This window comes from Puntigrus tetrazona, chromosome 21 (genome assembly GCF_018831695.1).
Source record: "Puntigrus tetrazona isolate hp1 chromosome 21, ASM1883169v1, whole genome shotgun sequence".
Lineage (NCBI taxonomy): Eukaryota > Metazoa > Chordata > Actinopteri > Cypriniformes > Cyprinidae > Puntigrus > Puntigrus tetrazona.
In genome coordinates this window covers 7,629,713-7,644,282 of record NC_056719.1, presented here as the reverse complement: position 1 = coordinate 7,644,282, position 14,570 = coordinate 7,629,713, and the positions used below count along the sequence as shown (strand labels likewise).

Here is a 14,570-nt window from a genome sequence, read left to right as displayed (position 1 = left end):
TAGCTACACTGAAGGGAAGCTAATTTTGACTTGTTAATGCACCCCTTCATCGTCCGAGCATGGGCTTTTTGTGTCAGCAATACATGCCTGAATTATAGATTTCTTGCAAATTAAAACTGCAGGCAGATTGTGTGCTACAGTCCACTGACAAAACTGAAACCCTGGAAGTTGATGCTTGGCGCTTTGCAGATTTGAAGATCAGTCATTCCATTATACCTCCCTGGACCAGTGCGAAGCATGCAGACGGGAGGATTTTTTTTTCCTCAAGCAATTTCAGTCCCATTTCCATCCCAAAGCAGCAGATTTCTGTGTTCCTAAAGGAACCGCTTCCAAAAAACAACTGCGCTGCAGTAACGAAGACTAAAGCTCTAATTACATTTTTGGGCTTGCTTAGCAGAAGTCATAATTATACTACCTTTATTATGCAAATTAATGGGCTGATTTCAAAGAATTAATTAGCCTTGTCCAAAGTTTGATTAGTAAATGGCTGTTTTCTGGTTCCAGCATTTTTTGTTGCTTAGTTTTGTACAGTTGGAGCATTTCAGACTGAAGACACTGAGAGGAAACCCCTACGAAACGACTCTGATTGCTTCCATTTTGATTATCAATACATGGCACTTCTTAAGTGGCAAGATCATTTCTACAACCCCATACTTGTGCAGTTGGAAATGAATAAATAAACAAAATTAAATTAAATGCCGCAACCCTTTTCTTAGCACATGAGTGCCTTTAATTGGAGTCATTTGCATCGCTCATCTGATAGGACTAACTTAATTTGAAAGTCTCTGTTGCTTTTAACCTCCATAGAGCTGAAGGAAATCAGTGGAGTGAAGTGATGCAGCTTTAAGACAAAGACTCAACTCAATGCTTCCTTCTTATTCAGAAGGAGTCCTCACAAAAGACCAGCAAATGAAATGCAGGAGCAGAGCAGGCCACAATGGGCTGTCTGAATGGGCTGAAATGAGTTAGCCGAACATAAAGAAGACGATGAATAAGGACGGACCGCAAGACCCGGTGGATTAGTGGCCAGTGGAGGTGGAGGACGATTCTGGATCCTGAATGAGAACTCTCAGGCCAATCAAACTCAATCAAACCAAACTCTTAACCTCTGTCGGCGAATGACCTCGAACGTTGAGGCACCTCTTCTCCTTGTGCTCATAATCATGACTTAAGGACTCCAGAGATAATCACATGCGTGGCTTTTGTGGAAGGAACATATTCAGACTCCGAGAGAAGTCGATATTCGTTCTTTAGATAGGGCAAGCTGTATCAACTTGCCAAATTGTTAGCATTAAGCCAAGAAAGACAGCACACGTATGCAGCTGAGACATCAGCTAGAATATCGCCTAGTCATTTATGACTTTATCTGGCTTTTGTCATCTAGATTTCCCTCTTTCACAGGTGTCATCACACCATCTGTGTGCTATCTGGGAATTGCACATGTAAATGCCTGTAGTGACTATTTTCTGTAAAGGCATTGGTAGGCCATACTTTTACCATCTGAGGATGTATGACATTATGAAGCTGTGCCAAACACTTAAGCACATGATAAGCACATCAAGAATGACATTCTGAAGTTGTGACAAACACTTAAAGAAATGTCAAGCGCTTCAGGAGCAGAGCGATAGGGTACAGCGACAATCCTCTGACCATGCTGAGAACCAGCTTGAAAATATAAGCGGCCTTCTTTTCCGCACATTCAAATTTAACCGTTAGGTATACGAGATGACAGATTACGCATTTGTCGCTTTCGCTGACATACCGTAGCCTTTATCTGATGGTGATAAAAAAGGGAGTGGAAAGAAAAACACTAGGACAGCATAAGCAAATTACTGCGAGGCTTATATCTTCGCTAAGCTCATTTTCCACTGAAATGCTCTTCCAATATCACAGATAAGGCTAGGAAAACATTCCAAGCTCGACATCTTGTTCTCCGACAGGGCGGATCAGAGCAGAGCTCCCCGTGCGCAGATAAGAGGGGGTTAAAGCAGAAATAAAGCCCACGCCAATCCCTCAGCCTCCCAGCGCGGATGTTGGGTGCGCCAGACGGGAGAGCCGGGCCCCCAGAAGGCTTCGTTGGCGGTGTTCAGCCGCAGAATCGCTGTAAGTGCCTCGTTAAATGCCGAAACCTGGAAAACATAATCGCGGTAATGAGTGAGAATGCCAGACGTCACGATGTACTCAATCCAGCGGGTCTCCGAATCCGGCCCCTGGCTCCTCGGCCACAGCGCCTGGCTTTCATCTCGAACGACACAATATTACAATTAGCATGCTGATTAGCACCTGCCCAGACTCACTGGGAATGACAGGGTGATAATGACAAAGTGGGCCAGTGTTGTATGTCATGTTCATTGGTAAATATCAACCACTTGGTATTCAGCATGCCCGCATACGTGCCCTCTTCAGCAAAAAGGAATTGTTTAGTTGAAAGCAAGACGGAGCGAGACAGCGGTCACCGGTGTGTCTCATTATTTCCATCCGTGTCTGAAAATCAGAGCGGCACACAACAGAGTAACAAAGCCTTTAATTGTCCACAACCTTTATTTAATGAGCAGCTTTTCGAGACAAAATGGCCTGTCTGTAATGCTTTATCACTGATGACGCAACTTGCTTTTCATGCGAGACGAGATTCTGAAAATATCTACAGTAACAACAGGAATATTTGATGAGATGAAAAGCCAACTGTCGGCGGGATGTGGTTAAAAGGGGATTCCAACCTTGTAAGGTTACTTCATTTCCTACAGTATGTTGAGTCTATTTTTTTTTTTATCACAGCATTGTTTTCATCACCTCACTTCCTGTTCCCAGTGAATCAATATGCGGTCAATCTCTAGGCAAGGAGAACGCATCGATTTGGTTCTTAAGGCTGTACAACCTTTAATCTCCTGAAACGTTGCTGAGCCCCCAAATGCTTTGAGGGCACTTTATGCTGGACTGTGCAAAAGCTAAACTGGGCAGGAAATCTATCCACAATCAACAAGCCAGCCTCTTACGGCTAACCTAAGGCCTAAAGGTGGAGCGTGTTTTGGTTCTGTTGAGGCAACCTATAAGCTGAGATTTAACTCACTAGCCCTTTATTGATCCTCGGCAGGAAATTTCAGGTAATTTCCCTGCATTTGTATGAAGCCGTGTCTTTTTATTGGTCATCTTATGTGAGTTTCAGTGTCGATGAAGCAAAATCTAGTGTGAATTGTAGCGTGTATCACTTAAAAACTGTTTGTCACAACTCTGATTTGCTGTGAATACATTTGGAATGTATTCTACCATGCCTCTCCCTGATTGCCAGCAGGAAGGTAATTATTTCTGTGAAAGAACAAGATGATGATATTTGGTAATAGGTTCTTCATGAGGGTTTTTGTGGCAGGCATTGTGAGATGCCAAGGCCATGTTAATGAATATGTACACTGTCCGCTGTTTGAAAAAGTTTGAAATTAATTAGCGGCTGCTAAACAACTGAACTCATTGACCGCTGTTTTTTATAAGACAATACCCCTGAGTGCTTGGAGAATAATCCAGAAGTTTAAACTGCTTTCCATTATTGATGATACAAGCATAAGTTAGTTCTCATGTTCTATGCATACCACTGAATTTAACAACACAATGAGGGCCATTATATTCTGTTTTATACTAAGCCCTGATCAGGCTTTTGAGTCTGATGAAAGAAGCCAAAACAACTATGCTTTTAGAATGAGTAAACAGGTTACAATGGGAGTTTAAATGTGTCTATTAAGCAGATGTGTGGTTTTCAGCCATTTAAATTACTCACATTTTCAACATTATTACCAGGCCTGGGTAATCCAAAGAAAAAGATCAGACAGATAATTTTGTCTTAAATGAATTTAAATAAATGACTCTCTACGCGTTTTGAAAACCTACTAGTGGGTGGCCAGCACTATTACTTGGCTAATTGGTCTTAAATGGAAGCTCTGTATATTGTAATTAAGCAGGTTTTGGGATTGCCTGACCCCAGCTGGAGCACGACATTAGACACCAGAAAGCAGAGTGCAATGAAATGATTTTTTTTTTTTGCTGGACCATTTTGAATTTAACAACCCATCTTTAAAACGCATGATTTAAGTCATGCTAGTCTTAGACACAAAAGATTATATTTTGAAGAATGTTTCAACTGTCTCAGTGGGTTTGGACCATGCTGATTTTTACTTTATGGAGAAAAAAAAAATTTAATTCACAATATCTTCTTTTGTGTTCCTCAGGAAAAAAAAATCATACAGGTTTGGAAATGTAAATGACAGAATTTTCATTTTTGAAAGTACACAACAAGCAGTAATGTCTCTCAGATCATTTTGAGATGGACATGTTGAAAGAAATAATGGTCACTTTTCATTCAGACTGCAAGTTGAAAAGTAAAGCATACTTGTGCTATAATTAAGGGTACAGGAGACAGTATTTCAGAGCATTTTCTTTCCAAATAATGCAGATGTTAAAGAACTGTTTATGAACCTGAACATCACGCAAACTGTTTGCTTCCACTAATTTTTGTTTAAAAAATAAATGAACTGGTTTTGAATAATTTTGATCCTTAACCCTACATATAATCAACTCATTACACGAAAATACTCACAAATCTGTAATAAAACTTCAATGTATCTATGGAGGTTCGTTTCCAACTTTCTAGACACTTGTTCTTCCCTCCTGCCATCTGCTGAGAACTCATAAATAAGTGGGTGCATTATTTAGCAATTAACGAAAAGTACACTAAGTGGGTGATTTTAATGATCTATAAACTCTTTTTTTGCTGGAAATGATATTTCAGGACGTAAATAGGCTCTCTATGAGGGTTTATTGGCTGGCACGAGACAAAAGCACATTTATTTGGACTGCCAGAACAAGAGATGATGCAGAACTTACAATATACAGCATGAAAAAAATATGTGTGTGTAACAAAACTCAAACAGAGTCAGGATAGTACAAAGTATCCACCTACACCACATCCAGAGCACTATCGCTTCCCATTAGTGACTACATGCACGCCCCGCTCTTAGCACTTTATCATGGTCCTTAAATAGGGCTGTGGAATTATAAAGGAAGTCATTAGATTTAATTAGACCAATTAGATCCAAATTGGAACAGAATGATGCGGGTGCATGCCACCAAACAACATGGCACTGACACAGTGAATCCTAATTGAAGCGCAGGCTAGACAGAGGAAGAGATAAAAAGAAAAATAACAACAGGCACATTTATGAATAAAATGTAGCCTTAAATACAACGGAGACCCTACTTCCTGCCCGTATATGCATGCATGCATCCAGCTTACAGAGAATTGGGGACCACACTGCCTTTTTTGTGATTGGCAGTGTTTAGAAGAAAATTACAGGCCTCCCTCCCCACAGGTTCAGCTGATTATTCTCAAAAGACAAGCCGAGCTGCACCATAATCTCCGTGTTTCCATGGGGTCCTGATTGTAGCACAGCCCTGGAAGTTTGATAGAGCAAACTTCAAAGGAACGAGCGAGGTAAGGTGCCTGCTCTCTCGGGATTGCGGTTGTGCAGGCGAGGGTATCGAAGCATGAATTATCTATTAGTGTGACTGATATTACAGCAGGGGCCCTATTTTGAGACTGAAATAGACATATATATCATGAACTTGTGGCTGCGTGGCATTCGCGCTGCCACTAAAGGATGATAATCATTAGACCACAATTATTAGGCCAGATCCGATGAGCCTTTGAATGCACATAAATGGTACATGTTTCAAATAACACAGCACAATCGAAATTACATTTATATCTGCAAAATTTCACAAGAAAATAGGAAACAGCGGTCTGTTCATAGTGGAAAAGTGCTAGCAAATCCCTTAGATGATAAAAAATTTACGTTTTAACTGCATAAAAGTCTTTACCCTTCCATGAAAATCAGCATGAAGACAAAACTGCCAAATGAGTGAGCTTTTTTTAGACAAATTTCAAAGAAATGTGCGATGAATCTCAAGGATCTGCAATAACATACAATACGCACAGGCTCGGCATTTGGCAGACGCTTGCGGTTGAAGAGAAGGTACTAGATGATCCAAGAAAAACATTGTTGTGAAAGGGGCTGGGGGACTCGACAATATACACAAGGCCAAACACTTAACAGCCACAATTTGAGGAATACAATAACGAGCGCAACACATCACGAATACTCTATCGTTTTCAAGCTGTGAAACGAGACCCCGGAGAATTAAAATATGGCATTTGTATGGAGATCGTATTTTTGTCATCATTTAGGATTCGCTTCTTGGACACAGAACCCAACTGCTATGGAATAGCATTGAGAAATACTCTCACCCAAATACTTTCATTTCATCTTTTCCCCATCCACTTGTATTTGCTTTATGTTCATCTGACACAATTTTCACATGCTTCTATATGCCCTGAACTGTAATTCTCCAATGCTATAACAATTTCCTCTTTTCTCGACCCAGAAAGGGTTGCTGGCCATCCTATCTGTGCCTTCTGTCTTGTTACTGTTCAGGGGTGACTGTCTGACCTGAAGGAAAAAAGAAAAAAAAAAAAAAAAAAGAAAGCCAGATGGCTTCTTTAACTGAGCTCTTGTCTGGAACCCAAATATGTCTGTTGTCAGCACAGTAGGGGAACAAAAGAAGAACCCTCAGATAACAGGATTAACAAATCCAGATTGGGAAGATTTTGTCTACATGGCATAAGCACACAAGAAAAGGGTTGCTAGTCCATTGCATGAGCCTTTAAGACCCTAAGGCAAGCTAATATCCTTTATTTCATCACACTTATCACTAAATCGTATCGAGTATTTAAGGATCCACAAATTAGTGGATTAGACATCCCAGGAAAAAGATGATTAAACAAATTTTCATTCATTCATGTTAAGTAACACTTGTGACTGGTAATTTGAAAGTGTAGTTAACGTAGTGCTTTAAAATTATGAAAAATAGAGAGATATTTTAGGCTGTAAAGAGAAATTTGGGGTTGGTAAGATTTTCTTTCAAAATGTTTACAAGGACATTTCTTATGCCCACCAAGACTGTATTTATTTTAGTGCATCTAAAAGTACAGTGAAGACAGTAACAGTGTGACACATTATAAGTATTTACAATGTCTGCTTTATATTTAAAAAGTTTAAAACGTTATCTCATCTGGAATTTTTTTCCTGAAAGAAGACTATTCAGTAGACATTACTCCACTCTTCGGTGTCACACGTTGTAGTGCAGTGTAGTAGTGGTAGTTTATACATTTCCTAATTTGTAAGCAGTCATTTTTTTTTTTTATATTCAAGAATTAAAATGCTCTCATCTTTTGGCATGAACTTCTTTCTTCTGTTGAACACAAAAAATGCACTTTGAAGAATGTTGGTAACTAATCAGTTGATAGTAGTCGTTGACTTCCACAGAATGAAAAAAAAAATACTATAAAAAGTTTGGCTACCAACATTCTTCAAAACATCTTTATTGAGTTGGACTGAAAAAACTGAACTATCACTTTTACAAACCTAACCACTTTTATAACAAACTAGAGAAGATGATAAACACAACTGGTCTTTGGCAAAGTGCAAAATGACCAAGTGCAGCTTGTAAAGCACTTCTACGTTCCAATTTGCAGGTCTGTCTCATGCACTGATTCAGTGCTCGAGCACTGCTGTGAAATGAACATGACTTTCTAGATAACTACCTTCATAATAACCACACCACACAAACAGAGCTGTAGCTAGAGACGTTCAAGCATTAAAGGTGACACTTGATTCTAAAGTGGGCACAGAGCACACATAAAGAAACTTCATAATAAGAAGCTCAGCAATAACTATAATACTGCACAGACGGTACATTCCTGCTCTAAAAAGGACATCCTGGGAATGCTATGCTGAAATAAACAAAATCTCCCTAGGCCTGGAATCTCTTTTTTATATGTAAAGAGCACAATAACATGTCTTTGCTGACGGACAAATCTGACGGGCACATCAGTGGATGACAAAAATGACTGAAAGCAGCTTATTCCAAAACACTATTGCGAGTCCATCAATGTGCTCTGAGTGACCGGATTACTGAGTATCTGTTCAGGGAGTGCATAAAAACACATGATTACAGGCATTTGGGGCTCAGCAACTGCTTCTCTATATTAAAGACGAAAAGATTCTTTTACGTCGCTGTTTTGATGCGTAACAGTAAACACTTTTTTTCCGATAATGCCCAAATGTCTACAGACTCACGTATACATGTAAAGGAAATAAATATACATACATAATTTATTTTCCCCTGCAATTTGCAGTATAGAAAAAACCTTCAACTGCTTCAATTGGTTTATACAGCATTTTCATAAGTGGTTTATATTTGCACAATGTAAATCTTCGCTGCACTACAGTATCTACTTAAGACTAATGCCGCATCCCACACCCATCTGTCTAGCTCATTTGTACAAAGCTCCTAACTGTAAATAGTCTGTTTAATGACTATATTTTAGGGATTGGTTACAATGGTCACCAGCAACTGTTTGACGCAGTATCTTTGTTTCCAGCACTTGACTTAAGGTTTAGGCTAAGGCTTCTACCGTGTAGGACTACGTTTTTTTGGCACATCCAATCGATCCTCTTAAAACATTGCAAGGGAATACAGATCTATAATAACAGTTAAATGTAATTCTAACCTGGCTTTGATATTGACATGAAAAAAACAGATTCCTGCAGTGAGTTAGCAAATAAAAACACTATTTTTAATCTGATGTTGACCTAAGACATGACACTTGCAGAGCACTGAGGAATTCTTGCCGTGTTGTTAGATGAACATCGCAGATCACCCCAGCGGGCCCACCCTACCGCGTTTCACCAGACACTGAGAGATTACAGCCTGACCTATTTTGTTTTATTAGGAAAAAAAGAATCCTTTGACATAGTAGGTCAGAGGAGGCAGTACAAACGGCTACATCTTTTTAGCGTAAAACAAACATCTAAAAGCCTTTCACATTTGCCCTTCAACTGTGACTTGATAAGATAATTTTAATAAAGCCCAAGGTAGTGTGAAGGGGATGGAATGATGAGCGTCAGCCGTGCACATTGTTGATATAAAGCCCAGGCGATCTTAAATGACGAGATGAAACAGGAGGGAGTGAAATACAAATTGTAATGTACCCAATGATTCAATGTCAGAACACAATAAAATGACAAGCGCAAAAAATAGGCTCGCCGCGCGCTTGTGCATTGGCTGTAATGAATGGACTGAAACTCCAAAAGATTGCGTGCACATTTATCTTTTTGTCTGCATGCTGCGGCTCTAAGCCACAAAAAGCTCTGAACAATACAAGCTGTGAACAAAGAGAACTATCAAAGAACAAATTGTTATCCAAAAAGAAGAGCCAACAACTTCCAAGCCATTTAACATCCTCAATGGATTCAACAAGTTCAATTCCCGCTGTATGGACCAAATATGTAATCCAGCATCTTGGGATTTCCGAACTATGAACAGACCAACCTCTAAGCATTTGATTTTGTAGTGATTTCTGAACCAAAGAGTCCTCTTTTATCTTTCTGTGTACCGCAAAAGGAAAAACTCATTGTTGATTATCAGAGAGCACTAAATCCTTATTTGTACAGCTAGAAGATAAATGGTTGTGCTACCCAAGGGACCTTGCTTTATGATAACATACATATCGCCTCTCTCTTGATGGGGACAAGATATATTTTGAGAAAAGAGCAGCGATTAACCTTATACGTAAGACTTCTGAGTGGGTGAATTGTTCTTAATGGTAATGCTAATGGGTGCTGGTAATCTCTATTTAATGAGAACTTTCTCAGCGTGAGCTGCAATATGATGGTATGGCAAACTGCTCCATCATCAGCAGCTCTCTCCGGCACAGGATGGCAAGTGGGAGGTTGCGGTGGCGCTGCATTTCACAATTTGATCCTTCGGTTCATCAGCTGTCTGCAAAACAAGCTCGCAGTTACACTGAACGTTAAAAATGGTCTCAATTTCTACCAAACACTAAGGTACACCTGCATAATGGCACAATATTCATAATGTTGAATGACGGAAAGTAAAGCCTTTTTGTGCTCATTACCACTGAAATCTAACATCATTAAATGTTAAAGATATATCAAATATTTTACATATTTATCACATTAATTCATCTGATAACTTAGTATAAAAGTTCATAAAAAACTTTAGGTTACATTTGAAGAGTTTGCACAAATAGATAACTGAATGATTTCAGTTTTTCAAAAATCTTGTTTTTATTGTGTTTTATTGTGTTAGTTGGCTGTGTTTTCAAAGTATTTTAACATAATCAAAATAACCCAACTGCAGTTTGATTGAGATGATTTTTAAAAAATCTTTAAACTTTAATTTAAGGTGTCTTTGTTACAATGTAATCATATATTTAAGTACTAAGTAATATTTATTAACTATATGTACTTAATATTTGGTTAGGATTAGGGTTCGGTTTAAGGTTACTCGCATGTAATTATGCATAATTCATTGTTATTATAACAACAGGTACATGTAACGTGTAAGCCCACCTTAAAATAAAGTGTTCCCAAACTTTAATTAGAAGTCTGTAAATGACTAAAATGTGATTCAAGCACCTCTTTTGAAAGCACATTTTGTTTGATAATCATCTCTTGGGTGGTACGTAGAACGGCTGATTGCATGACAGTGATTCTTGGGGATCCTCTTACTCAGCAAACAAGCATCCCGGCTTGGCTCCTGTAGTATAAAGCGTCCTTGTTGGACATTTCATCCAAACAAAGAGCAATTTAGAAGAAATTAGGCTCAAACAACTCATATGCTGGTCAGCATGTATTTTGCCTTCGGGGGCCTCTATTGTGTTGAAAAAGGAGAATGTCATTACAGAATTTCAATCGAGACACAACTGCCTTTATTTACTGAAATAAACGCATAATTTAGTCCATGTTCACAACAGGAGCTTTTGTCAATGAGTTCACTGACGATCTAGAGGTTGAGTTTTGTATTGCTCTCGGCATCTTGACTCATCAATCACCATCTTCGTGTCTGTGTCCTAGTGGTGTTTAGACCCGGCCAAATAACCTGACCTTTGCTAAAGGAATTTTCTCCAGTCCAAAACATCCAACCACAAACCCCAATGTCAATTGCAGCCCTTTTTTTTCTAATCATGACGCGTACAGTATTTCAATTGCACCGGCTAAACAAGTGAGCCACGCCATAAAGCGATTGAGCTAAATGATTTCTAATAGAAACTCGATGATACTATAAGAATCTCCTGTATCCGCTCACACACACGTGTATAACAAAAAACATTACCAATAACACCAGTAATCTCTCTAGATACAGCCCAAACTGAAAGAATTAAGAGAGCTCTTGTCTCTCCTTGCGCTGTCATTTTTACAGAGCAAAGCAACCAATCAATAGCGAGGCGGGCATGGCAGACTCCAGCCGTAATCCTCAAAATATTCTTATGTGGATTAGCTTCTCCCCCAGCCATTTTCATTTTCACTCTGTAAGGTATTAGTCTGACAGCCAAGTGGAGCAAAACAAATAATACACACTTCAAAGGGGAAGAAATGTCTAATAACAGCAACCTGGTTAAGCTACTGCTTGCCTTTTCTCTATTTTCATATAAACTTATTTGCTGCAGGCCCTAAACAAATTACACATGCTATACGCTGTGTACTAAATGTTCATCTGATTTGAAAGCATTATCGCTGGCTAATGGAAACTGAGGGATTCCCTGAAATATGAGGCTTTTGTCAAAGAAGGGCTATTAAGCGTAAGCTTCTATGCTTTGCATTTAAACGCATTGTGTGGAAACACCAGACAGAGCACAATTAAACAATGCTTAAGCCCTCAAAACAACAGGCACGGAAGGCACATTAAGCATTTAAAGATTCAGAGGGAGAAGTAAAAGCTATAGCTTGGAAGCACAGTAATGATAGCTTGTATGTAGGAATCACTGGGGCAAGTTGTCACACGCTGTAGGCATTAGAGTAATTAAAAGTACAATCAGACAAATGCATGTTTCCTCTTGTGTTTTTAAATGAATTTAATATTCCAATATCTGCATTTGCTACGGTCATGCGATAAAACTGGTATACATTTAGCCAAGCGTTAGCCACTTAATGAACACATACACGCTGCTGATGGTTTCTATCTATCTCCCCATGTTAAAATACTGACACCTACACATTTGCCTGAATAATGGATAGAACAACAACTAAATGTTTGCAGAAATAACTCTATTACTCATCATATTATGCTGAAAAGACACACCTAATGATAGATATTATTGTGACACGATCATATCAGAATGATGACAAGATAACTATAATGATTTAATGCCAGTTGCGCAAAAATCATCTCAAGGGGAAATCTCGAAACTTAGATAAGAAAACCGGTTTCCACGCTCTATCTCTGAACACTATCGCTGGCACTGCACGTCGACGAACGCTTTTCCAAACAGACCCCTTTGTTTTGACACGATACGTTTCCAATCACTGTCTCTGCCTCCTCCAAAAGTAAAAGAATCTTTGTTTCATTCTGACTCCACACCTTTTTTTTCCACGCATCGTTGTCCGGAGAGATAAAGCCACACACACACACACACACACACACCACACAGCAAACGAGCGACGCGGCAAACACTGAACCTCCTCGTTACAGTCGACGCAGCGCGACAAAAACTAAACAACGAAGCGACGCGTGCGACTACAGATGCAGCGCGACCGTCGACCGAGACGTTTTATACGTTTCCGACTAGAAAGACCTGCACTTGTTGACTCGGTTTGAACGCTGCGATCGCTGTTGTCCGGAAAGATTAAAAGTGGAAATACACCATAAAAGCGGTCACTTAAGAGAACGGCGTTAAACAGCAAGAAATCTTTGCAGTGCCTCGAGCATCAAAAACATTCCCTCGGCAGCGACTCGGCCCGTTATTCAAAACGTAAAGTGTTTGTATTTACGCTAGCGCAGCCACAGAAGTTTGCTGTTTGAGCTACGAGTGTTTTTAAACATCCTATCCAGAAGTGAGAACGGTGAACAGAACAAGTGCCGAGAAACGGCGCGGATGCTGCCGGTTTAGAGCGAGCGGTCACACATATGCGCTACTCTGACTTAAAGGGACAGTTCACCAGAAATGATATTTCTGTCATTTATTCGCCCTCGCGCTGTTCCACATGGACAGCCAAAAGCCGCGTGACTTTTATTTCTTTCGCTGGTCACAAATATTAGTGACTGACGAACCCAGCCACCGTTCACTTTTGTTGCACGTTTTTTTTACTCCAAGTGAATTTGAAACCGAGTCATTCTGCCTCGCATGTCCTTTTTGTGTTCCAGGTTTGAAACACCACGAGGAACAGTGAAATGACGACTAATCTGATTTCGAGCCAACTGCCCCTTTAAGGCGAAAACGTTGTTTTTGAAATGAAACAAAAGCGTTAACGTGTATTCCTAAACTTTAAGTAACTCGTTTGCAGGCGTACTGAGAGCTGCATGCAGCCCGCGGTGTTCGCCGTCCGTGATGCATTGTAACCGCTCTGTGTTGTTTCCACAAACCGTTTCAATGACTTGCAAACTCGTAGCGGCTCAAAAAGACTGCGATTAACGAAACGGGATTCGAGAACCACGCACGGGAGCAATTTGACTGAAAGAAGCATCAGCTCAGATCCAAATCCATTACCTTAATCAATCCAAACAGAAGCTGTTATTTCAGAACGATGATGATGCTGAGCTTTGCGTTCAATAAAGGTCAGGGTACGGTTTTTGCCGCTCTCCAAAAGCCTGCTAGTGTCGTGCTAAAAGCTCTACGGTATATCTGGGTTGCATCATTAGCGTAACTAACGTGCTGGTAAAAACAATGTTAGTTTTGTGTAAGGAGAGAAACATCCCGCTTCTCCCCGCAGCAAGAGCAACTGGAAAACATCTGCAGACTTTATCGCGTCAAAGTTAGCGGAAAAGATGAGGGAAAATCCGTATTCCGTTCGAACGTTTCGGTTTGAACAACCCAAATGTAACTTTGTAACACGTCGGTACTTTGAACTATTACTTTGAATCAAGACTTCGCACTGTGCGCAGACCTCCTCGCGCGGCGAACGTCCGTCGCACTGGCTCAACCATTTCTCCCTTAAAATGCAAGCAGATTAATCCAAAAGCACAGTTCCTACCTGTATAGATAGCTGCCGAAATGGTGAATAAAATGAGGAGAGTAGCGAGAGATCCGTTGCTCGTGTTCGCCATGTTGGACACCTGCTTCATTCTGAAGCTCGTGAGTGAGTTGAGCTTCACCTAGAGCAACGGGGGCTGCGCGTCAGGAGATGCTGGGAAAGGGCGGGAACAAATAGCCATTCAAAAAGAACGTCAACACATTTAACACGGCCCTTGTGTCGAACCGTGCCTCTCGATGTTATTGAATAGAATCGTTTTTGTGTCGTAGTGTAAAAGACAAATTTGTTTGTTTCCGGAAAAACACCCTGTTGATCAGAAGAAAGAGACCCCCCTGCCCCTTCACAAAAAGTACCATGGTAACCATATAGTTTCCGGCAGAATGCCATACTGCATACAGTTCCTAATGGTAATAAAACCATAGGTTACCTAAATACCATACATCACACATATAATTACATTAATACATTCATTTG

General features: G+C 40.0%; 1 protein-coding gene across 1 annotated transcript in view; it reads right to left on the bottom strand.

Annotated features, from left to right (window-relative positions):
- cadm1a (cell adhesion molecule 1a) overlaps nucleotides 1-14,232 on the bottom strand; it is a 233,862-nt gene extending 219,630 nt beyond the window's left edge. Inside the window, 1 exon segment of the mRNA XM_043221808.1 lies at nucleotides 14,097-14,232. Coding sequence (XP_043077743.1) covers nucleotides 14,097-14,187 — 91 coding nt within the window. The 5' untranslated portion in view covers nucleotides 14,188-14,232.
- Nucleotides 14,233-14,570: the final 338 nt, after the last annotated feature.